Below are 23,399 nucleotides of genomic sequence, written 5' to 3'. Positions count from 1 at the left end.
CCCCGGATTTCAACGGAATGGGATCCGGAGACCAGGGAGATTTTCTGGGTGATGGGGTGTACCGGGAGGGAGCAGCGCCTTACCGTAGTGGGGTGGATGAAGCTCTCTGCTCCCGGAGTCAAAAAAGCAGCTCGTCTCGTGCCCACCGATCTTCAAAGTCGTCATCGAGGTTGCGGGGCCGGGACTGATCCAGGGTGATAGAGGCGAGCTGTGGCAGTTGCTGGGAGGTCCCAGGCTGGTCAGCAGTGGTGGAGGTAGCGGCGGGCGAGGAACGGCCAGACGAGCAGGGGTCCTGAGACGCCGTCCAAAATGGCGCCAAAGATGGCGGCGCCCACATGGCGGGCGGCATCAAAGATGCCGGTGCCCACGGGCCGCACGTGGCTTGCGGTGAGGAAGATGGTGGCGCCCCAGGGTCGCATGTGGGGGGTGTCGGGACGCCGGGCCTGGAAACAGCGGCGACCAACCGGGCCTGGTAAACAGAAGCGAAGTGTCCTTTCTTCCCACACCCGTTGCAGGTCACGCTCCGTGCCGGGCAGTGCTGCCTGGGGTGTTTGTTTTGCCCGCAAAAATAACACTTGGGGCCCCCCACAGTTGGCTAGCTGCTGCGCGACGCCGGCTTGCCGTGAGCTGGAGTCGGCAGCTGGTGGGGCCCACGAGGGTGCCGCGCGGTCGGGGGCATAAGACTGAACATTACGGGAGGCCACTTCTAATGAGTTAGCGAGCTGCCTAGTTCCCGCAAGATCAAGTGTACCCCCTTCCAGTAGCCACTGGCGGACGTACGCAGACCTCACGCCCGTGACTTAAGCGTCTCTAATTAAAAGTTCGGTGTGCTGGACTGCCGAAACTGCCTGGCAGTCACAGTTCCTACCTAGGATGTGCAGGGCACGCCAGAAATCGTTCAGAGACTCCCTGGGGAGTTGCTGTCTCGTGGCCAGGAGGTGCCTGGTTTACTGGTCGAACGTAATGTCCCTTCAGGAGCTCCATCGCTTCGGAGTAGGTTGGCGCATCCCGGATGAGGGGAAAAATATCAGGGCTCACCCGTGAATAGAGGATTTGGAGCTTCTGCGAGTCCAAGGGTTCTTCAGCGGCTGTTCTGAGGTAGCTTTTGAAGCAGGCTAGCCAGTGGTCAAAGGTGGACGTAGCGTTGGCTGCTTGAGGGCTCAGTTGCAGGCGCCACCTACTGGGCGGAGCCAGCAGGCAGGGATTTACCCTTGTACCTCTAATATACGGGCAGTGCCGTAATACATGTAATATACTACTCGTGGTGACTACCACGACTTTATTCCGGATAAAGTTTAGAATGTTTCTTTTTAAAGAATTGAACTACCCCTTGATTTCTCACCTGTAGTAGCTCATGTCTGTGTTCTGTACATATCAGAAAGGGCATTAAGATGAAAAAGGTACTCCTACTTGTAGTTTGAGTTAAATCTCCACAAAAGGTTGAATTTTGAAGGAAACAATTATTAATTATCACTTGATCATCACATGCACTTTAAAAAATATTTTTATAGGTGTTTTCCAGTTTTTACAGAGTAACAGCTCAAGTGTACCTGGCATTTACAAACAAATTTGTGTCTTAATTACAACGGTTTTTACATGAGGTTTCCCACTCCTTCCTCCCCTTCCCTTCCCTCATTGGTAGTTTGATTCCCCTCTTAGTGTTGCCATCTGCCCTGGGCGCCCCGTATTGTGCTCTACTTCTTCCTACTGCGGCTTTAAGTTTTTATTGTTGGAGTTGTTGGGGGGGGGGGGGGCTGCGTGCCCCTTCCCTTCCCTTCCCTTCCTCCCCTTGACCCCAAGCGTCATTTTGTGCTTCCCTTGGGTTCCTTCCCTCCCCTGCCCCTCTGCCTCTTTCTCTTGTGTGTGCCTTCCTTTCTCTTCCTCCCTCTCCTCCCCCCCCCCCCCCCACCTCTTTCTAGTCGCTGTTGGCCTCGAACAGTTCTTGGAACAGGCTGGTGAATGGCCCCCATGCTTTGTGGATGCCCTTGTCCCACCCTCGGATGGTGAACTTGATCTTCCCCAGGAGGAGAAATTCCAACAGGTCTGCCCACCAGATTCTCCGGCAGCTGATTAGGGATGTAAAAGCAAGGGCGACGGCCCTCTTCCCCATATGAGGATCTGGCTGGTCCAATCCCCTGAAGACTGCCACTCTCGGGCATGGCTCCACCCTCACCCCCACAACCTTGGACGTTGCCTTGAAGAAAGCTGTCCAGAACCCGACAAGTCTGGGGCTGGCCCAGAACATCTGGGCGTGGTTGGCATTTGACCTCCACCTCCGGGAAGAACCTGCTCATTTGGGTTCTAGTTAGGTGGGCTCTGTGCACCACTTTAAACTGTGGCTTAGTCTAGTGAGGAGGAGGTGGAGTTGGCCCTTCTCAGTTCTTCGCTCCAGAGTCCCCAACATACTTTGTCCCCAGTTCATCCTCCCATTTCCGTCTAGCTTCGTCCCGTGGTAGTCTTGCCCCATCCAGCAACCATCCGTATATGTTCCCACAGTTCCGCCCTCCTTACTGTCCATGTTGATTATAATATAATAATCTTTATTGTCACAAGTAGGCTTACATTAACACTGCAATGAAGTTACTGTGAAATGCCCCTAGTCGCCACATTCCGGCGCCTGTTCGGGACACAGAGGGAATCATAGAATTTGCAGTGCAGAAGGAGGCCATTTGGACCATCGGATCTGCACCAGATAATCCCACCTAAGCCCACACCTCCACCCTATCCCCGTAACCCCACCTAACCTTTTTGGACACTAAGGGAGAAGTCAGAATATCCAATTAACCTAACAGCGGGCAGGATTCTCCACTCCCGCGCCTAAATGCCCACGCCATCGTGAATGCCGTTGAGGTTCACGACGGCGCGAAACGGCCCCTATCCCGACCGATTCAGGGCCCGATAATGGGCTAGGAGTGGGGCTGCGTCATCTACATGCGCCAGGCCTTGTCGCCGCGTAAAGGCGGCACCGCATACATGACGTGGCCGGCGCCGCATAACTGGGCATCACCCGCGCATGCGTGGTTGCCGTCCTCTCCGAGTCCGCCCCGCAAGAAGATGGCGGACGGATCTTGCGGGGCCGCGGAAGGAAGGAGGTCCTCCTTCAGAGAGGATGGCCCGACGATCGGTGAGCACCAATCGCGGGCCATCCCACATTTGAGGTACCCCACGGTTTCTTGCGGAGAAACTGTTTAATTTGGAGGTGCCTGTGCTCCTGTCCCGTCGGCAAGCCCAGGTCCTCCATCAGCTCATCCAAGGTCGCGATTGTGTCCCCAATGTAAAGGTCTGTAACCGCTAGGGTACCCCCATCCTTTCTCCATGTTTTAAAGGTGGCGTCAAGCATGGCTGGCGGGAATTTGTGTTTACCGCAGATGGGGTCCATGGAGGACTTCTCGGTTAGACCGAATTGCTGCCTCATTTGGTTCCAAATCTTCAGTGTGGCTACCACCACCGGCATGGATCTGTACTTTGATGGGTGGGTGGGGGGGGGGGGGGGTGGATGGGAGCGCTGCTCTGACAAGGGCTACCACCACCAGGCTGGATGTGCACTTGGATGGCGGAGGGGGGTGGGAGCGCTGCTCTGACAAGGGTTACCACCCCCGGGTTGGATGTGTACTTTGGTGGGGGGGGGAGATGGGAGTGCTGCTGTGACGAGGGCTCGGAGGGTTGTTCCCTTACAGGAGGACTCCTCCAGCCTTACCCATTCCGTGTTTGGTTCTCATATCCATCTCCTCACCCTCTGGGCTATGGCTGCCCAGTGGTAGTACTGTAGATTTGGCAAGGCTCGACCGCCATGTTTTTCCTCCTTTGCAGCGTCGACTTAGGGATCCTCTGGTTCTTCCCCTCCCCACACAAACGACATAATCATTTTGTCTACTTTGTGATCACATGTATTTTTTGACAGTTAGAAAAGGTAAACACTTTAATTACTGAAAGTTGTGGTGCAGAGAATCGGTGAGAGGGAAGATATGTTTTTCCATTCTAATTTCAGTTTAGTTCATTTTCAAAGATTAGTTGAATTTTGCAAAACTTCACGACCTCACTCCAAGCCCCAGGAACACCTCAGAGTGTATCATTTCCCCCAGAACATAGAAATGCCCGAAAGTGCAATTGCCTCACTTTTTCTGGCTAATACCAAATACCAGCCATCTAATCGCAAATAACAATCTCGCATATAATTTTGTTTGTGTAACCTCCTTTAAAAATGGTATGGCAGTACAACTAAATATACAGGTAAAATTTTTTTTAAAAGCCTAGAGTCAGAAAGGGTTGTGAAATTTAATTCTCAAACCATCAGTACAATCCCAAAATGAAATTGAATAATAGTAGGATTTGAGCGAGTCAGTTATGTTAAATCTGTGTCCTTGATGTTATTCCTCCATTCTCTTATAACAGTGTTGTAAAATAGTGAATCCACGGACATATGATGAGTAAGATCACTGGAGATCCATTAGTAAAGTAATAAAACTCCTCAGGTGTCAGAAGTATCTCTATTACTGTAACATAAACTCAATGCAACTAAAATGGCAGCATGCCAGTTGATGGTTCATTATGTCCTGGAGATGCCCGCTCCAGATTACTTTTGAGAACAGTACAAAAAATAAAACAAGTTTTGGAAGGAACAAGGGGGGGGGTGGCGGGGGTGTGCAGGTACAAGATTTTGAACACAAGAAATATCTTGGCAGAACTCATTGTTTAAGACTTACAAATGAGATTAACATTCAGTAATATACATTACCAATTACAATAAACAAGTTGAACTTCGAATCAGAGATACTGCCCTCATATCTTCTTCGTTACATACAAAGACTAGTAACCTCTACAGGAACATGAGGGGCGGGATTCTCTGTTGGCTGACGCCGAAATCGAGAAATGTGATTGGGTGGAGAATCGGTTCCGGAGCCAAAATCGCAGCAAGCGCCGATTTGATGCCAAATCGCAATTCTCCGTCACCTCGACAGGGGTATCAATGCAGTCCGGGATGCACAGACAATAAACACCGTTTGCATATCATTAGCGGGTCTGGCCCGGTATTCGCCAGGTCCTCCAGCTGAATCGAGTGATTCCTCAGGTGAGGAAGGAGCAGCGCTCCGAAAGCTAGTGACATCGAAACAAACCTGTTGGACTTTAACCTGGTGTTAGAAGTATTTAATGAATATCGCTTCTCTTAAAGAAGGAAAAGGACCCGCTACAATGCGGGTCCTATAGACCTATTTCCCTCCTAAATGTAGATGCCAAGATCCTGGCCAAGGTAATGGCAATGAGAATAGAGGAATGTGTCCCGGGGGTGGTCCACGAGGACCAAACTGGGTTTGTGAAGGGGAGACAGCTGAACACGAATATACGGAGGCTGTTAGGGGTAATGATGATGCCCCCACCAGAGGGGGAAACGGAGATAGTAGTGGCGATGGATGCCGAGAAAGCATTTGATAGAGTGGAGTGGGATTATTTGTGGGAGGTGTTGAGGAGATTTGGTTTTGGAGAGGGGTATGTTAGATGGGTGCAGCTGTTGTATAGGGCCCCAGTGGCGAGCGTGGTCACGAATGGACGGGGATCTGCATATTTTCGGCTCCATGGAGGGACAAGGCAGGGATGCCCTCTGTCCCCATTATTGTTTGCACTGGCGATTGAGCCCCTGGCGATAGCGTTGAGGGGTTCCAAGAAGTGGAGGGGAGTACTTAGAGGAGGAGAAGAACACCGGGTATCTTTGTATGCGGACGATTTGTTACTATATGTGGCAGACCCGGCGGAGGGGATGCCAGAAATAATGCGGATACTTGGGGAGTTTGGGGATTTTTCAGGGTATAAATTGAACATGGGGAAAAGTGAGTTGTTTGTGGTGCATCCAGGGGAGCAGAGTAGAGAAATAGAGGACCTACCGTTGAGGAAGGTAACAAGGGACTTTCGTTACCTGGGGATCCAGATAGCCAAGAATTGGGGCACATTGCATAGGTTAAATTTAACGCGGTTGGTGGAACAAATGGAGGAGGATTTCAAGAGATGGGATATGGTATCCCTGTCACTGGCAGGGAGGGTGCAGGCGGTTAAGATGGTGGTCCTCCCGAGATTCCTCTTTGTGTTTCAGTGCCTCCCGGTGGTGATCACGAAGGCTTTTTTAAAAAGGATCGAAAAGAGCATCATGGGTTTTGTGTAGGCCGGGAAGACCCCGAGAGTGAGGAAGGGATTCTTACAGCGTAGCAGGGATAGGGGGGGGCTGGCACTACCGAGCCTAAGTGAGTATTATTGGGCCGCTAATATTTCAATGGTGAGTAAGTGGATGGGAGAGGAGGAGGGAGCGGTGTGGAAGAGATTAGAGAGGGCGTCCTGTAGGGGGACTAGCCTACAGGCTATGGTGACAGCCCCATTGCCGTTCTCACCGAGGAACTACACCACAAGCCCGGTGGTGGTGGCTACACTGAAGATTTGGGGACAGTGGAGACGGCATAGGGGAAAGATTGGAGCCTTGGGTGGGTCCCCGATAAGAAACAACCATAGGTTTGCCCCGGGGGGAATGGATGGGGGATATGGAATGTGGCAAAGAGCAGGAATAACGCAACTGAAAGATCTGTTTGTGGATGGGAAGTTCGCGAGTCTGGGAGCGCTGACCGAGAAATATGGGTTGCCCCAAGGGAATGCATTCAGGTATATGCAACTGAGGGCTTTTGCGAGGCAACAGGTGAGGGAATTCCCGCAGCTCCCGACACAAGAGGTGCAGGACAGAGTGATCTCAAAGACATGGGTGGGGGATGGTTAGGTGTCAAATATATATAGGGAAATGAGGGACGAAGGGGAGACTATGGTAGATGAACTAAAAGGGAAATGGGAAGAAGAGCTGGGGGAGGAGATCGAGGAGGGGCTGTGGGCAGATGCCCTAAGCAGGGTAAACTCGTCGTCCTCGTGTGCCAGGCTAAGCCTGATTCAGTTTAAGGTATTACACAGGGCGCATATGACTGGAGCACGGCTCAGTAAATTTTTTGGGGTGGAGGATAGGTGTGCGAGGTGCTCGAGAAGCCCAGCGAATCATACCCATATGTTTTGGTCATGCCCGGCACTACAGGGGTTTTGGATGGGGGTGACAAAGGTGCTTTCAAAAGTAGTAGGGGTCCGGGTCGAAACAAGCTGGGGGTTGGCTATATTTGGGGTTGCACAAGAGCCGGGAGTGCAGGAGGCGAGAGAGGCCGATGTTTTGGCCTTTGCGTCCCTAGTAGCCCGGCGTAGGATATTGCTAATGTGGAAAGAAGCCAAGCCCCCGGGGGTGGAGACCTGGATAAATGACATGGCAGGGTTTATAAAGCTAGAGCGGATTAAGTTCGTCCTAAGGGGGTCGGCTCAAGGGTTCACCAGGCGGTGGCAACCGTTCGTCGAATACCTCGCAGAACGATAGATGGAATGGAAAAAAGGCAGCAGCAGCCGCCCAGGATCGGGGGTGGGGGGGGGGGGGGGAGGAGGAACCAGAAGGACTCTCAGGGTTGTTAATATATACTGTATAATATGTATAGGTCGTTGCTACAGATAATTATATATTGGACTGTTAAATTATATTTTTGGAGAGTGTTACTTGTGATAAGGCAGTTGCCAATTAGGGTTAGTTTTCATTTTTGTTATTTATTATTTATTCATTTTCTGTTTATAAAATAGGTCATTGTTATTTGTGTTGTTATAATATTGTGTAAAGGATGCACAATGTACTGTGTTGGTTGACCAAAAATTTTCAATAAAATTTTTTTTAAAAAAAAAGTATTTAATGTATTACTCTTTCCTAACCTTCAATTGTTCCCTTAGGTTTGTATTCATCCATGGTGTCCCTCTGTGTTGAGTTTATTCTTTCTTTTTACGGGAATATATTTCCCTGCCCTCTATTGAGCACCATTTTAAATGTTTCCCTTTGTTATCCACATCCAGTTTGCCAATATAGTTGTCTATTTTATTTCCCCAAGTTCTATTCTCAGCCCAACAAAATCAACTTTTTTCCAATATATTAACTTGAGGTTTTTATCACCCTTAGGTTCTTTGATATAATCATCTTAAAGTGTATTAGATTATGGGCACTATTGCCGAGATGTTCCCTACTTTTACTTGTCTTAACTACATTAGTTCATTCCCCATTATTATAGGGAGACGGTGTCCTGGTATTGTCGTTCCTAGTAAACCAGAAACCCAGGGTAATGCTGGGCACCTGGGTTTGAATCCCACCACTGAAAATGGTGAAATTTTAATTCAATAAAAATCCGGAAATAAAAGTCGAATGATGACCATGAAACCATTTTTGATTATTGGAAAACCCCATGTGGTTCACTAATGTCCTTTAGGGAAGGAAATCTGTGATCCTTACTTGGTCTGGCCTACATGTGACTCCAAACCCACAGCAATGTGGTTGACTCTTAGCTGCCCCCTCAAGGGCAATTAGGGATGGGCAATAAATGCTGACACAGCCTGCGATGCTCCGCGCCCTATGAATGAATAAAAAAAAACTAAATCCAATAAGAACTTGGGGTAGCATTTACTTTCTTTAAAAAATTCATTCATGGGCTGTCGACATTGTTGGCTAGGGAGTGTTTATTGCCCATCCCTAATTGCCATTGAGAAGGTGGTGGTGAGCTGCTTTCTTGAACCACTGCAGGTGTGTGTACATCCATACTGCTGTTAGGGAGGGTATTTCAGGAATTTGACCCTGAGAGAGGGAACGGCAATATAGTTCCAAGTGAGGATGAGGAGTAGCTTGAATCCATAGAACCCTTACACTGCAGTAGGAGGCCATTTGGCCCATCAAGTGTGCACCAATCCTCCGAAAGAGCACTCTTCCAAGGCCCACTCCCCCACCCTATCCCCGTAACCTCGCGCATTGATCATGGCCAATCTACCTAACCTGCACAACATTGGACATTAAAGGGCAAATTATCATGGCCAGTCCATCTAACTTACACACCATTGGACTGGATCACCCGTGGGAAACCCACAGAGGCACAGAGGGAGCATGCAAATTCCACACAGTCAATAACAATAATCTTTTTTAGTGTCATAAGTAGGCTTACATTAACACTGCAATGAAGTTACTGTGAAAATCCCCTGGTTGACACACTCCGGCGCCTGTTCGGGTACACCGAGGGAGAATTCAGAACGTCCAAATTACCTAACAAGCACGCCTGTCTGGACTTGTGAGAGGAAACCGGAGCACCTGGAGGAAACCCACACAAACACAGGGAGGACGTGCAGACTCCGCACAGACAGTGACCCAAGCCGGGAATCGAACCCAGGTTCCTGGCGCAGTGAAGGAACAGTGCTAACCACTGTGCTACAGTGCCACCCAGACAGTCATACAAGGCCAGCATTGAACCGAGGTCCCTGGCACCGTGCCACCCAAGAGGACTTTCTGGCTGGTGCTCCCATGTGTCTGATGCCCTTGTCCTTCCGGATAGTGGCAGTCATGGGTTTGGAAGGTGCCACCTCAGAAGCATTAGTAAGTCCCTGCAGGGCATATAGTAGATGGTAAGCATCGCTGCCTCTGTGCCTCACTGATGGAGGGAGTGAATGTTTGTGGATGGGATGCCAAACAAGTGGGCTGCTTTGTCCTGGAAGGTGTCAAGCTTCTTGAATGTCATTGGAGCTGCACCTATCCAGGCAAGTGGAAAGTATTAAATCACATTCCAGAGTTGTGCCTTGTAGATGGTGGACAGGTTTGGTGAGTCAGGGGTCAGTCAGGTAGGTGGGTGAGTGAGTATGCGGGTAGGTGAGTTAAGGTGGTTGAGGTGGATAGGTGGGAACAATCTGTTTAAAATGTCCAACATTTCCTGGGTAAACATCAAAGTAAGTTAGTTTGGGCAGCAGAGCAACACAGTGGCTAGCACTGTTGCATCACAGCGCCAGGGAGTGTGAATTGGGTCACTGTCTGTGTGGACTCTGCACGTTCTCCCCGCATCTGCGTAGGTTTCCTCTGGGTGCTCCAGTTTCCTTCCACAAGTCCTGAATGACGTGGGAACTGGAGCTGGAGTTGGAAGAACTTCGGATCATTCGGGAGGCAGAAGGGGTCATAGATAGCAGCTTCAGGGAATTAGTTACACCAAAGATTGGAGATAGGTGGGTAACTGTAAGAGGGACTGGGAAAAAACAGTCAGTGCAGGGATCCCCTGCGGTCGTTCCCCTGAGAAACAAGTATACCGCTTTGGATACTTGTGGGGGGGACGACTTACCAGGGGTAAGCCATGGGGTACGGGCCTCTGGCACGGAGTCTGTCCCTGTTGCTCAGAAGGGAAGGGGGGAGAGGAGCAGAGCATTAGTAATTGGGGACTCTATAGTCAGGGGCACAGATAGGAGATTTTGTGGGAGCGTGAGAGACTCACGTTTGGTATGTTGCCTCCCAGGTGCAAGGGTACGTGATGTCTCGGATCGTGTTTTCCGGGTCCTTAGGGGGAGGGGGAGCAGCCCCAAGTCGTGGTCCACATTGGCACCAACGACATAGGTAGGAAAGGGGACAAGGATGTCAGGCAGGCTTTCAGGGAGCTAGGATGGAAGCTCAGAACTAGAACAAACAGAGTTGTTATCTCTGGGTTGTTGCCCGTGCCACGTGATAGTGAGATGAGGAATAGGGAGAGAGAGCATTTAAACACGTGGCTACAGGGATGGTGCAGGCGGGAGGGTTTCAGATTTTTGGATAACTGGGGCTCTTTCTGGGGAAGGTGGGACCTCTACAGACAGGATGGTCTACATCTGAACCTGAGGGGCACAAATATCCTGGGGGGGAGATTTGTTAGTGCTCTTTGGGGGGGTTTAAACTAATGCAGCAGGGGCATGGGAACCTGGATTGTAGTTTTAGGGTAAGGGAGAATGAGAGTATAGAGGTCAGGAGCACAGATTTGACGTCGCAGGAGGGGGCCAGCGTTCAGGTAGGTGGTTTGAAGTGTGTCTACTTCAATGCCAGGAGTATACGAAACAAGGTAGGGGAACTGGCAGCGTGGGTTGGTACCTGGGACTTCGATGTTGTGGCCATTTCGGAGACATGGATAGAGCAGGGACAGGAATGGATGTTGCAGGTTCCGGGGTTTAGGTGTTTTAGTAAGCTCAGAGAGGAGGCAAAAGAGGGGGAGGTGTGGCGCTGCTAGTCAAGAGCAGTATTACGGTGGCGGAGAGGATGCTAGATGGGGACTCTTCTTCCGAGGTAGTATTGGCTGAAGTTAGAAACAGGAAAGGAGAGGTCACCCTGTTGGGAGTTTTTTATAGGCCTCCTAATAGTTCTAGGGATGTAGAGGAAAGGATGGCGAAGATGATTCTGGATATGAGCGAAAGTAACAGGGTAGTTATTATGGGAGACTTTAACTTTCCAAATATTGACTGGAAAATATATAGTTCGAGTACAATAGATGGGTCGTTTTTTGTACAGTGTGTGCAGGAGGGTTTCCTGAAACAATATGTTGACAGGCCAACAGGAGGCGAGGCCACGTTGGATTTGGTTTTGGGTAATGAACCAGGCCAGGTGTTGGATTTGGAGGTAGGAGAGCACTTTGGGGACAGTGACCACAATTCGGTGACGTTTACGTTAATGATGGAAAGGGATAAGTATACACCGCAGGGCAAGAGTTATAGCTGGAGGAAGGGCAATTATGATGCCATTAGACGTGACTTGGGGGGGATAAGGTGGAGAAGTAGGCTGCAAGTGTTGGGCACACTGGATAAGTGGGGCTTGTTCAAGGATCAGCTACTGCGTGTTCTTGATAAGTATGTACCGGTCAGACAGGGAGGAAGGCGTCGAGCGAGGGAACCGTGGTTTACCAAGGAAGTGGAATCTCTTGTTAAGAGGAAGAAGAAGGCCTATGTGAAGATGAAGTGTGAAGTTTCGGTTGGGGCGATGGATAGTTACAAGGTAGCGAGGAAGGATCTAAAGAGAGAGCTAAGACGAGCAAGGAGGGGACATGAGAAGTATTTGGCAGGAAGGATCAAGGAAAACCCAAAAGCTTTCTATAGGTATGTCAGGAATAAGCGAATGACTAGGGAAAGAGTAGGACCAGTCAAGGACAGGGATGGGAAATTGTGTGTGGAGTCTGAAGAGATAGGCGAGATACTAAATGAATATTTTTCGTCAGTATTCACTCAGGAAAAAGATAATGTTGTGGAGGAGAATGCTGAGCCCCAGGCTAATAGAATAGATGGCATTGAGGTACGTAGGGAAGAGGTGTTGGCAATTCTGGACAGGCTGAAAATAGATAAGTCCCCGGGACCTGATGGGATTTATCCTAGGATTCTATGGGAGGCCAGGGAAGAGATTGCTGGACCTTTGGCTTTGATTTTTATGTCATCATTGGCTACAGGAATAGTGCCAGAGGACTGGAGGACAGCAAATGTGGTCCCTTTGTTCAAAAAGGGGAGCAGAGACAACCCCGGCAACTATAGACCGGTGAGCCTCACGTCTGTAGTGGGTAAAGTCTTGGAGGGGATTATAAGGGACAAGATTTATAATCATCTAGATAGGAATAATATGATCAGGGATAGTCAGCATGGCTTTGTGAAGGGTAGGTCATGCCTCACAAACCTTATTGAGTTATTTGAGAAGGTGACTGAACAGGTAGACGAGGGTAGAGCAGTTGATGTGGTGTATATGGATTTCAGCAACGCGTTTGATAAGGTTCCCCACGGTAGGCTATTGCAAAAAATACGGAAGCTGGGGATTGAGGGTGATTTAGAGATGTGGATCAGAAATTGGCTAGCTGAAAGAAGACAGAGGGTGGTGGTTGATGGGAAATGTTCAGAATGGAGTACAGTCACAAGTGGAGTACCACAAGGATCTGTTCTGGGGCCGTTGCTGTTTGTCATTTTTATCAATGACCTAGAGGAAGGCGCAGAAGGGTGGGTGAGTAAATTTGCAGACGATACTAAAGTCGGTGGTGTCGATAGTGTGGAAGGATGTAGCAGGTTACAGAGGGATATAGATAAGCTGCAGAGCTGGGCTGAGAGGTGGCAAATGGAGTTTAATGTAGAGAAGTGTGAGGTGATTCACTTTGGAAGGAATAACAGGAATGCGGAATATTTGGCTAATGGTAAAGTTCTTGAAAGTGTGGCTGAGCAGAGGGATCTAGGTGTCCATGTACATAGATCCCTGAAAGTTGCCACCCAGGTTGATAGGGTTGTGAAGAAGGCCTATGGAGTGTTGGCCTTTATTGGTAGAGGGATTGAGTTCCGGAGTCGGGTGGTCATGTTGCAGCTGTACAGAACTCTGGTCCGGCCGCATTTGGAGTATTGCGTACAGTTCTGGTCACCGCATTATAGGAAGGACGTGGAGGCTTTGGAGCGGGTGCAGAGGAGATTTACCAGGATGTTGCCTGGTATGGAGGGAAAATCTTATGAGGAAAGGCTGATGGACTTGAGGTTGTTTTTGTTGGAGAGAAGAAGGTTAAGAGGAGACTTAATAGAGGCATACAAAATGATCAGGGGGTTGGATAGGGTGGACAGTGAGAGCCTTCTCCCGTGGATGGAAATGGCTGGCACGAGGGGCATAGCTTTAAACTGAGGGGTAATAGATATAGGACAGAGGTCAGAGGTAGGTTCTTTACACAAAGAGTAGTGAGGCCGTGGAATGCCCTACCTGCTACAGTAGTGAACTCGCCAACATTGAGGGCATTTAAAAGTTTATTGGATAAACATATGGATGATAATGGCATAGTGTAGGTTAGATGGCTTTTGTTTCGGTGCAACATCGTGGGCCGAAGGGCCTGTACTGCGCTGTATTGTTCTATGTTCTATGTTCTATGACGTGCTTGTTAGGTGAATTGGACGTTCTGAATTCTCCCTCAGTGTACCCGAACAGGCGCCGGAATGCGGCGCTAGAGGATTTTCACAGTAACTTCATTTCAGTGTTAATGTAAGCCTACATGTGACACTAATAATTGTGTGGATCTAGCCCACGTTTGATTCTAATTCAGAGTTGGAGGCATTCGTGCGAGGAAGCAGACTGCAGGGAATTTCCCATTGGAAGTTTAAATTTCATGGGCAAAATTCCTGTGCAGGTCTGTGCATCACGAATTCTGCAGGATCTTCACTGACATCTCCCGTCCTAGTCCAGTCTGATGATATTTCCCCTCGCTTTCAAAATATTCATTGGTGTATTTAGTAATGCTAATCCGATGCCATTTAATATGGCTCAAAATAGGTTTATCACAAAAATAATGAGGGTTTAATCCTCCAATTGTAATTAACCTGATTTACACACTGAAAATGGCTTAAAACCTACACTGAACCTCTGGTTTCCTCGGTGTGCATGAGCCAGTTTTTTCAGTAAATATTAAATATTTTAATACCGAAATTACTTTAAAATGTGCCTGTTGGTGCAATCGCGCTGAATAAAACGAGTTCAATCTGAAAACCCTCCTTGAATGGCAGCAATCTGACTAAATTTACCATTCCTCATTTTTTTAATACGGGGGTGAACTAGGGTCAAAGATCGCAGACACTCAGGGCGGGATTCTCCACCCCCACGCCGTCGTGAACGCCGTCGAGGTTCACGATGGCGCAGATCGACCCTGGTCCCGACCAATTCAGGCCCTGACAATGGGCCAGTATCGGGGCCGCGCCAGGCCTTGTCGCCCGCGTAAAAGCGGCGCCGCATAGATGACGCGGCCAGCACCGCATAACGGACGTCATCTGCGCATGCGCGGGTTGGCCGGCGCCAACCCGCGCATGCGTGGTTGCCGTCCGCTCTAAGTCCGCCCCGCAAGAAGATGGCGGACGGATCTTGCGGGGCTGCGGAAGGAAGGAGGTCCTCCTTCAGAGAGTACGGCCCGACGATCGGTGGGCACCGATCGCGGGCCACCCCACATCTGAGGTACGCCCCGGTGCAGGATCCCCTCTCGCCCCCCCCGCAGGCCGCCCCCCCAGCGTTCACACACCGCCCACGACTGCAGCGACCAGGTGTGGACGGCGCCGGGGGGCACCCGCCGTTTTGGCCTGGCCGCTCGGCCCATCCGGGCCTCAGAATAACGGGGTGCCGGAGAATCGCCATTTTGGGTGTCTCCGGCGATTCTCCGGCCTGCGAAACTCGACCGGGCCGTTCCCGCCTCTTGGGAGAATCGCGGGAGGGCGTCGGACCGGCGTCCCCGGAAATTTTGGCGGCCCAGGCGATTCTCCCAACCAGCGCGGGAGTGGAGAATCGCGCCCTCAATTCGTGCTTAATATACGTTACGCTCGAGTTTCCGCAATTTTCTGCGCTGGTTCAGTCGATTGCGCCAACTAACGGAAACTCTTAACCAGCTCTTGCCTTTAATTGCAGATTCCAATAATCTGCCCACAAGCAGATGTGAGGCTAATACGACTGTAATTTCCTGATTTCTCTCTCTCTCTCACACACACACACACTGTTGTTAAACAGCGTAGAGGAAGGACTCACCGCACAGAAAAGTTTAAAAAGTATTTTGTCACTAGGATACATTTGCATTAAAGTAAACCTATTCTCGTCTCCCCGAAACTGCCAGGTTCTGCGGTCAGGTTGGAGGATTCCTGACTGAAGTCTTGAATGAGAAAGCTGTTGTCACTTCACTCTCTCTCTCTCTCTCTGCCTCCGACCAGTGCCGCTCCCTTTGTAACGCACGGCTGGGTGGGAACTTCATTACATCATCACAAGGAAACTGGTTCCACAAAATGAGTAATTAGCCGAGCAATTTTCAAACAGAAACAAGTGAATGCCAATATTTGAGACTGGTAAGTGTATCCGTCTGTAACACCTAGCATTGCACGAGGGTTATGTACTCCCACACCACCCTCCATTTCAGTGAATATGTTGGGATTTCTTGCACCTGGTTTGAGTTTACTTCGGGTTTGCATACATTTGCTTCGCCGGGGGGTGGAGAGAGAGAGAGACACCCGCCTCTCTTAACCAACGCTTCCTGCCACCAGGCATATCATTGACTGCAGGGTAGTACATGTGGAGCCAGCATCTGTGCCCAAAAATGTAATTTTCTGGCCACCAAAGTGGTAATGTGCACTTACATTTTGTGAAACCGTTAATTTGCAGAGTACAGTTTATTTTAAGATGACCAATGTGCTCTGCGGAACAAGATGCGTCAGTTCAATATTTTTGCATGGGAACTTCTCGGCGCTCCGGAGAACATTGCGGAACTCCAGGAGCAATATACTGCGGACGCCGCCCCCCCCCCCCCCCAACCCCACCCAAAGTACTGGATACACTCGGCAAATCTGTCAGTATCTTTGGCGAGAGAAACAGTTCACGGGAAGAGTCATACTGGGACTCGAGTATTTGCAGCATTTTCTGTTTTCATTGTGGAATTGGAAATTCTTACACTGGCTTGAGGATTTCACACGCGTGGGGGAGAATAACCCCATTATTGTGTCAAACCTGTGACCTGATACTATTTATTAAGGGTGGTTAAATGATTCCACATTTTGTTCGAATTGAAGTGTTGATCTACTTTATGCCTTGCAACACCTCACCTCTGATATACTGCACACCCGATTAGGTCTTAACAGGGATCTCGCCACCTTTGCCCGCACGGTAACCTTACCAAGCTGTAAGAAAAAACAGAAGCCACTCTAGCGATTAAAGCCCAAATTAATCAATCTAACAGAAGCGTATCCAAGTTCACTTTGGTCAGTAGGTGTACTTGGGTGTGAGTCGCAATGAGGCAAGACGAGCTTGGAGCACTGACGCAGAAAAACAGGTCGAGCTGGTAGTTCTTAGTCGAATACATTCAATGGGTGATAGAATATGTAAAATACAACAGGAGTGTAGTATTTCTTCAGAGCAGAGACAACATGATCAGAGTTCGGCGCATTCGTGTTCTTTGTCCTGATTACCAAGAATGGCTCGCCCAATGGAGTTGTCTCAAGCAAGACCGCTCCAATCAGCCTTTTTATTTGACCAGGCGGCAAACCAGACACTTTATCCTTTCAGTTGCTGCTGGGTCTGAGGCGTCTTTGAATGTTGTTTGCAGATTTCCATCGTGAACAATGCTGCTTTGGTTTTAGTTTCCTAACTTTTAATGTTGTCCTTCTGACCTCATTCGCTGTCTTGGAGATTCACCCGAGGAAGGAGCAGTGCTCCGAAAGCTAGTGATTCGAAACAAACCTGTTGAACTTTAACCTGGTGTTGTAAGACTTCTTACTGTGCTCACCCCAGTCCAACGCCGGCATCTCCACATCTTGGAGAAATAAACTGTTGGGATTGGTGTGACATCTTACCACCCACATGGCCGCTGCCAAACTGATGGTGCCTTTAATTGGACAGACCTTCTTTCATTGCCAATGTAAACTTTGGGGACTGCGCACAACAAAAATATTCATAGAATCCCTAAAGTGCATTAGGCCATTTGCCTCATGGAGTCTGCACTAACTCTCCACCCAAGTGCACTCCTCGCTCTATGCCTGTAACCTAACACCCTCCACCCAAGTCCACTCCCCACTCTATGCCCGTAACCGAACCTGTACATCCCTGGGCACTTAAAGGGTAATTTTACCATGGCCAATCCACCTAACCCGCACATCTTTGGACTGTGGGAGGAAGCCCATGCAGACATGGGGAAAATGTGCAAACTCCACACATGATGTGGAGATGCTGGCGTTGGACTAGGGTGGGCACAGTAAGAAGTCTTACAACATCAGGTTAAAATCCATTCACCTGAGGAAGGAGCAGTGCTCCGAAAGCTAGTGATTCGAAACAAACCTGTTGGACTTTAACCTGGTGTTGTAAGACTTCTTACTGTGAACAACAGGTTAAAGCCCAACAGGTTTGTTTTGAATCACTAACTTTCGGAGTGCAGCTCCTTCATCAGGTGAGTGCTCACCTGAAACTCAATACAGTCATCCAAGGTTGGAACTGAACCTTGGTCCCTGGAGCTGAGGCAGCACTGCTAACCTGGTGGCACAGTGGTTAACACTGCTGCCTCACAGTGCCAGGGACCCGAGTTCAATTCCCACCTTGGGTGTCTGTCTTTGTGGAGTTTTTGCCCCATGTCTGTGTGGGTTTCCTCTTGATGGATTGGATATTTAGGGTGAAGTTACAAGATGGGGGATAGGGCCTAGAAAGGGTGGTCTTTTGAAGGGTCGGTGCAGATTGGATGGGCCAAATGGCCTCTTTCTGTACTGTAGGGATTCTATGTGCCGTCCCAGGAATCCACACTGAATTTTATTTGAGTCTGGTGTTCTTTAAGTATAATTATGCGTACATGAACACAGTGGTTAGAGGACAAAGTCCGACAACGTTATATATCCTTTACTCACTACGCTGGACTGATCAAAAAGGTGCTGCCTGGGGAGAAGATCTTGTGTGGCTTCCCTACTCCTCTGCACCTTGCATAGCAGGAAATGTTCACAGTATCCACACTCCGTGTCGGCTGTTCGACCTCGCTGGAGGGCTGGCTTCACCTCTCCCCACCCACCACCAGCATGTGAGTAGATGCGTGGCGGGCCAGCCGCTCCCCCTCAGTGAATGCGGGGCGGATTCCCAACTCCCCCTCAGTAAATGCGGGGCAATCACCCTCCCGCTCCCTCGCAGTGAATGCGGGGCAGACTCCCCCTCAGTGAGTGCGGGGTGGGTTTCCCGCTCCCTCGCAGTGAGTTTGGGGGCGGGTTGCCCGCTCCCTCAGTGATTTCGAAGCGGGTGCGGTGACTGTGCGGGCTGCGTGCGGGACAGGCTGACGTCAGGGAGCGGGGGCCGGGCTCGGCCCGGGGGATGTGGCAGTGCTGCAGGCGGCGGCGGGGAGCGGCGCTGCGGTTCCTGTCGGTGTGAAGGTGAGAGACTGGGTTCGGCTGCTCGCAGCGAGCGCAGCCCAGCGCCAGGCCGGGCGGCAGCGGGGAGCGCCGGTCGCCCGGCTCGGGGCCCGCTCAGTCGATGTGGCAGCTTCGGCCTGTGCCGGTGGGAAGCGGCCCCGCTCCCGGGGCCTGGGCTCCAGCAGCACCTGTCGGCCGGGCGGCCTGCACTGAGCGCGCCTGGACTTGGCCTGGCTGCAGCGGTCTGTCTCTGTCAGGGTGATGGTGAATCCCGGTCCTTGTTATTATTGTCTGGGCGCTAAAGGCCAGTTATTGCTCTTTTCGTGCATCGAATTATTTTAACCTTTTAACGAAATGTGGCCGTAAAGAAAATGTTTTAGATAACCTGAGATTTGCAGGTATCGCTGCGGGTTGCCAAGAGGTTCTTTTGTATTTTTGAAAGGGGCACATCTGCCATTTAAAAAAAATACATTAATGAAACATTAATTCAGCAACATTCTCGCGAGGGTTATATTTGCCGGAGGATTTTCATATTAACTCATACGCTTCATCCAGTCAGATAATCTCTTTTTAGTATTGATTCAAACATGACCAGGTACGGGGTGTTCACCCTGAGATTTCTGTCCACAAGTTTAATTTTCAACCCCCACTTTCTTTAAATCCATCTCAGTTTTGTTTTTGACTATGAAACCAAATCCCAGCATTACATTCTCTTTGGGGCTTTGTGTAATTTATTGGCGAGCTGCAGTCATCCATCTGCTGTGGCTGGTTTTATTTTAGTTGCATGTGGCAAATAATTGAAAAGAAAATCTGGGTGGGTGGGAACAGAAGAGGGCGACCTACTTTAATGCTATGAATACAGTACTGTGTCTGTGTGTGCTGTGTGTAGTCGGTAGTTCAAGCACAACGGTACCAGTATCTGGACACCAGCTCCTTGCAAAAAAAAAAATACTGAAAATTGCCCCACAAGACTCGCATCTGTGCAATGTGAACATGTGGCCGTGATTTCAAGACTAATCTCGCTCAAAGCCTTGAATCCCAGAAAATAATGTTTTCTATGTAATCATTCCCAGACATCAAATATTAAACACCTGATTACAATTGTATAAATGATTCAATTAGAAATTAAAATCTAAGAATAGGGTGCCATGGTGGTGCAGTGGTTAGCACTGCTGTCTCACGTCGCCGAGGACCCGCGTTCGATCCCGGGGTCGATCCCGGCCCCGGGTCACTGTCTGTGTGGTTGTTTGCACATTCTCTGCTTGGGTCTCACCCCCACAATCCAAAAAGATGTGCAGGGCAGGTCAATTGGCCATGCTAAATTATCCCTTAATTGGAAAAAAATAATTGGGTACTCTAAATTTTTTTAAAAATCTAAGAACAATACAATGGTTTCCTTTATTCAGTTTGCAAAGACTGTTTTATAATTATTGAATGCTAATATTTTGACCAGCATGTTTAGTGCTGTGAGCAGTGTAAATAATAGAGAATCTTGAATGAAGCATTCACTGCAATTAGTTCCTGTTGCTCATCACTTCTGCATTTCACAGGGACAATAGTTTCCTCTTCCTCCCTTCGCCTCAATTGTTATTTCAAACCACGATCTCTCAGAAATATGGCAAATTACTGATATAATTTGTTGTCTTCTGCTCTGTTTGTTTAGAATGTTAAATTGTGGAAATTAGTGTCCAAGACAGCAAGAATGAGTGTGACCTCTTGGTTCCTGGTGAGCAGCTGTGGCTCTCGCCACCGACTCCCTAAGGAGATGATTTTTGTTGGGCGAGAAGACTGTGAACTAATGCTTCAGGTAAATCATTTTGGCCATCATGTGGCTTATTGCAACAAAATAATCTGCAGAGAGAGCACAAATAAGCACATTGTGCATACGCACACATTTTATGCTCAATTTAGAAATGATGAACATTATGTGTGAAGCTGTTTTCTGCAATTACCCATTTTTTTGATTTTTCTGTGCCACTCACTTGCAGAAGCTGGCTGGAGACCTGCTTACATGTCTTCACCAAAACTGCAAAGAAGTGCATCTGTGCGCTTAGCCCTCTCTCCTCTGTTTTTACTACTTAAGGCTTAGACATACTGCTGCACATAAATAATGATTGCAGCTTGCATTAAAGTTCTGCTTAATAAAATAACATTGTAGCAATGATGGTTCTTTTAAACCTTTCAACCTAAGGTGAGAACATATGCTTCTAAATTAATTTACATCTTTCAACACAACTAGAATGATGATGAAGGAATGGTTGCATACCATGTTAACAGAAATAATAGAACCTGTGCTGATTTGAAATTAAAAGCGAAGAATGTTGTATCTTTGACTCTTCATGATTGTTTATATTGGCAGAAATATCAAATAATAACAGGTTAATGGCAGCATACATTTTATAAACTAGAGCGAGGCCTGTTATTTATGAAAAGTAAAAATGTCTGAGCTTGCTGTGCTGGCTTAATGGTTACCTGCCCTCTCTCTCACTGTAGTGAATTACTTCAAAATTAGCATTATAATTGAGTTTGTGTGTTTCCATGGTGATGAATTGTGTGACGAGTGGGTTCTTTCCGTACATTTTCATATCAGTTGCTGGCATCAAGAAACCACATGTCATAAGGAGAGTAGAAATTTCAACTTGCTGGTATGAGCATAGTGTACATGACACAAAATGCATTTATGTCAATTAAGAAAATGAATATTTGGCTGAGAGCTAGCAAGGCAGGATAAGTGCTGTTTTGTAAGAACTATATCATGTGAAGTAGAATATTTGTGGCTTTAAGTCTGTAAAGGTGTATTGCTCAGAATTATTGTAACACACATGGAGGTATTGTGTGACCAGTATGTTCTTGGAGAGAGGCAGCTGAAACAACATTTGAAGTTGTTTTTCATCTAACAAAGCACACCAAGTGCAAAAGGTGGAGCCTGCCAGTTATGAGAGTCATTTTGAACATTTGTTTTCAGATTTAACTTTCATCTTTGCGGAGCTGGTGCAGTGGCTAGCACTGCTGCTGCACAACGTTGAGGACCTGGGTTCGACTCCGATGTCGGGTCACTGTCCGTTTGGAGTTTGCATGCTCACCCCGTGGGTCTCAGGCCCACCACCCAAAGATGTACAGGGTAGGAAGATTGGCCACACTAAATTGCCCCTTAATTGGAAAAAAAAACTTATTTTAAAAATTTAAATAAGAAAAAAACACTTTCATGTCTACAGCAGCTTTAGACAAACACCTGATATATCCATTCCACTTCAGATGAATTAGGTGCATGCTTGCTGTTTTGCCATTTGTATATAAAAAGAGCAATTGTTTCCCTGGTTCAGAGAAACTTCCCACCAATAGACAATTAAGAGTCGCCTTTTAAGCTAAAACTGACCTGAGGATCTACTTTGATCAAGTAGAAGCTAAACTTTCAAAGGTACATAAACTACCTGCCATGATCTAAGATGGACATACAAAGCTCCACGCAATTGTACAACGACCAAACATTGTTTGTTACGTGGCATAATGCTCATATCCATATTTAAAAGCATACTCTCCAGTTAAGCATGAATCGCACCACAAGGTGTTTGCAGTTTTCTTTTGTAATGATACAACAATTAATTGTGAAGCAGCAAGTGGACAATCATGTTTGTACACTTTTGTTGAATGATTTACCAAATAAATGGCAGAATAAAATGATGTGGAACATTCGTTAGTGGTGTATGATGCGGAATTTAACTAAATCTGCTCAGAATGTGGATTGCTCTACTAAATTATATGTCAGCCTCGCAAGAGCATCATCCTCAGCACCATTTTATTTCCCACACCAACCATCCCTTGTGATTTTGGTGCAACTGCTTTTTTATTCCTGTTGGGATGCTTCTGTTAGGAACTGGATTGAGAATTCTCAAACATGACTTGTATCGGACCTTTTCAGTCATCAAAGGGAGACATTAAATTTTAATCCCATTAGTTTGGGCTGAGAGGTCCCAGAAGTAAATGCCGTTCTGATGTGCCTATGAGTTCTGAAGCCCATTGCTGTGTTTTAATGGTAAATTAAAAATACATCCAAAATACTAAGTGATAATGTAAACATTCAAATATGTATATTATGCTCGAAGGAAAGACATCCAAGTCCTAGATGCTACCTCTCATTTTAATCTGCAAGTTCCTTGTCCCTCTACAAACATATTTGAATGTTTTTTCCATGTTGGTTGAAAGTTTGAAAATACAAATACTTTAGTATGTTCACAAATTAAGTTTATTGGATGTCATTGTATGCTGGTTGTGTTTTGGTCATGAGAGACAATTAAATTCACAAGATTACTGAAGGACCCTGAGACAATGATTTGTATAATTTGGCATCAATAAATTATTGCTCAGTAAAGTTGAATCCTAGGTACAGTACATTGGAAGTGAGAAAGCTGTCCAGAAAATCTGGACTATGTTTAAGTTCAATTCAGTTTAATTAAACATTTTGTTGATTTGTTCAGCAATTATTTCAGTTTTACAATTTGTTTTTGTGTCTGTCTAAGATTTGATTTCCAGTGTGAGGCTCACTGAGCACTACCATCAAAGTAGTAGAATAAGTCGTTTCTTCTTTTGTGATGCTCGTTATTTGGACGCTCATGTGGGGAACAACCCACATTCTTAACCCTTTTACATTGGAGAATTGTACCAAGAGAATCCAAAATGTATTTTTTTAACAGTAGTTAATC

General features: G+C 47.8%; 1 protein-coding gene and 1 long non-coding RNA gene across 10 annotated transcripts in view; one reads left to right on the top strand and one right to left on the bottom strand.

The window, feature by feature from the left end:
• LOC140402024 (uncharacterized) overlaps nt 1–19,201 on the bottom strand; it is a 46,315-nt gene extending 27,114 nt beyond the window's left edge. The window contains exons 1-2 of one of the 2 annotated variants that reach the window (XR_011938105.1): nt 19,085–19,201; nt 16,426–16,500 (exon numbers count right to left, since the gene is read on the bottom strand). This is a non-coding gene — a long non-coding RNA (uncharacterized lncRNA). Of the gene's footprint in view, nt 1–16,425; nt 16,501–18,210; nt 18,385–19,084 lie in introns of those variants that run through there. The other variant, XR_011938106.1, reaches the window with a different exon arrangement.
• Nucleotides 15,618–23,399, top strand: part of cep170ba (centrosomal protein 170Ba) — a 95,180-nt gene continuing 87,398 nt past the window's right edge. For 4 of the 8 annotated variants that reach the window (XM_072489837.1, XM_072489832.1, XM_072489836.1 and 1 more), the window contains exons 1-2: nt 18,879–18,963; nt 20,363–20,506. In XM_072489837.1, coding sequence (XP_072345938.1) covers nt 18,961–18,963; nt 20,363–20,506 — 147 coding nt within the window. In that variant the 5' untranslated portion in view covers nt 18,879–18,960. Of the gene's footprint in view, nt 15,676–18,219; nt 18,378–18,555; nt 18,721–18,877; nt 18,964–20,362; nt 20,507–23,399 lie in introns of those variants that run through there. The other 4 variants (XM_072489834.1, XM_072489838.1, XM_072489833.1 and 1 more) reach the window with 4 other exon arrangements.

Source organism: Scyliorhinus torazame, chromosome 2 (genome assembly GCF_047496885.1).
Source record: "Scyliorhinus torazame isolate Kashiwa2021f chromosome 2, sScyTor2.1, whole genome shotgun sequence".
NCBI classification, from domain to species: domain Eukaryota; kingdom Metazoa; phylum Chordata; class Chondrichthyes; order Carcharhiniformes; family Scyliorhinidae; genus Scyliorhinus; species Scyliorhinus torazame.
Note: the sequence above shows the minus strand (reverse complement) of the source record. Positions and strands in the feature narration are given on the sequence as shown.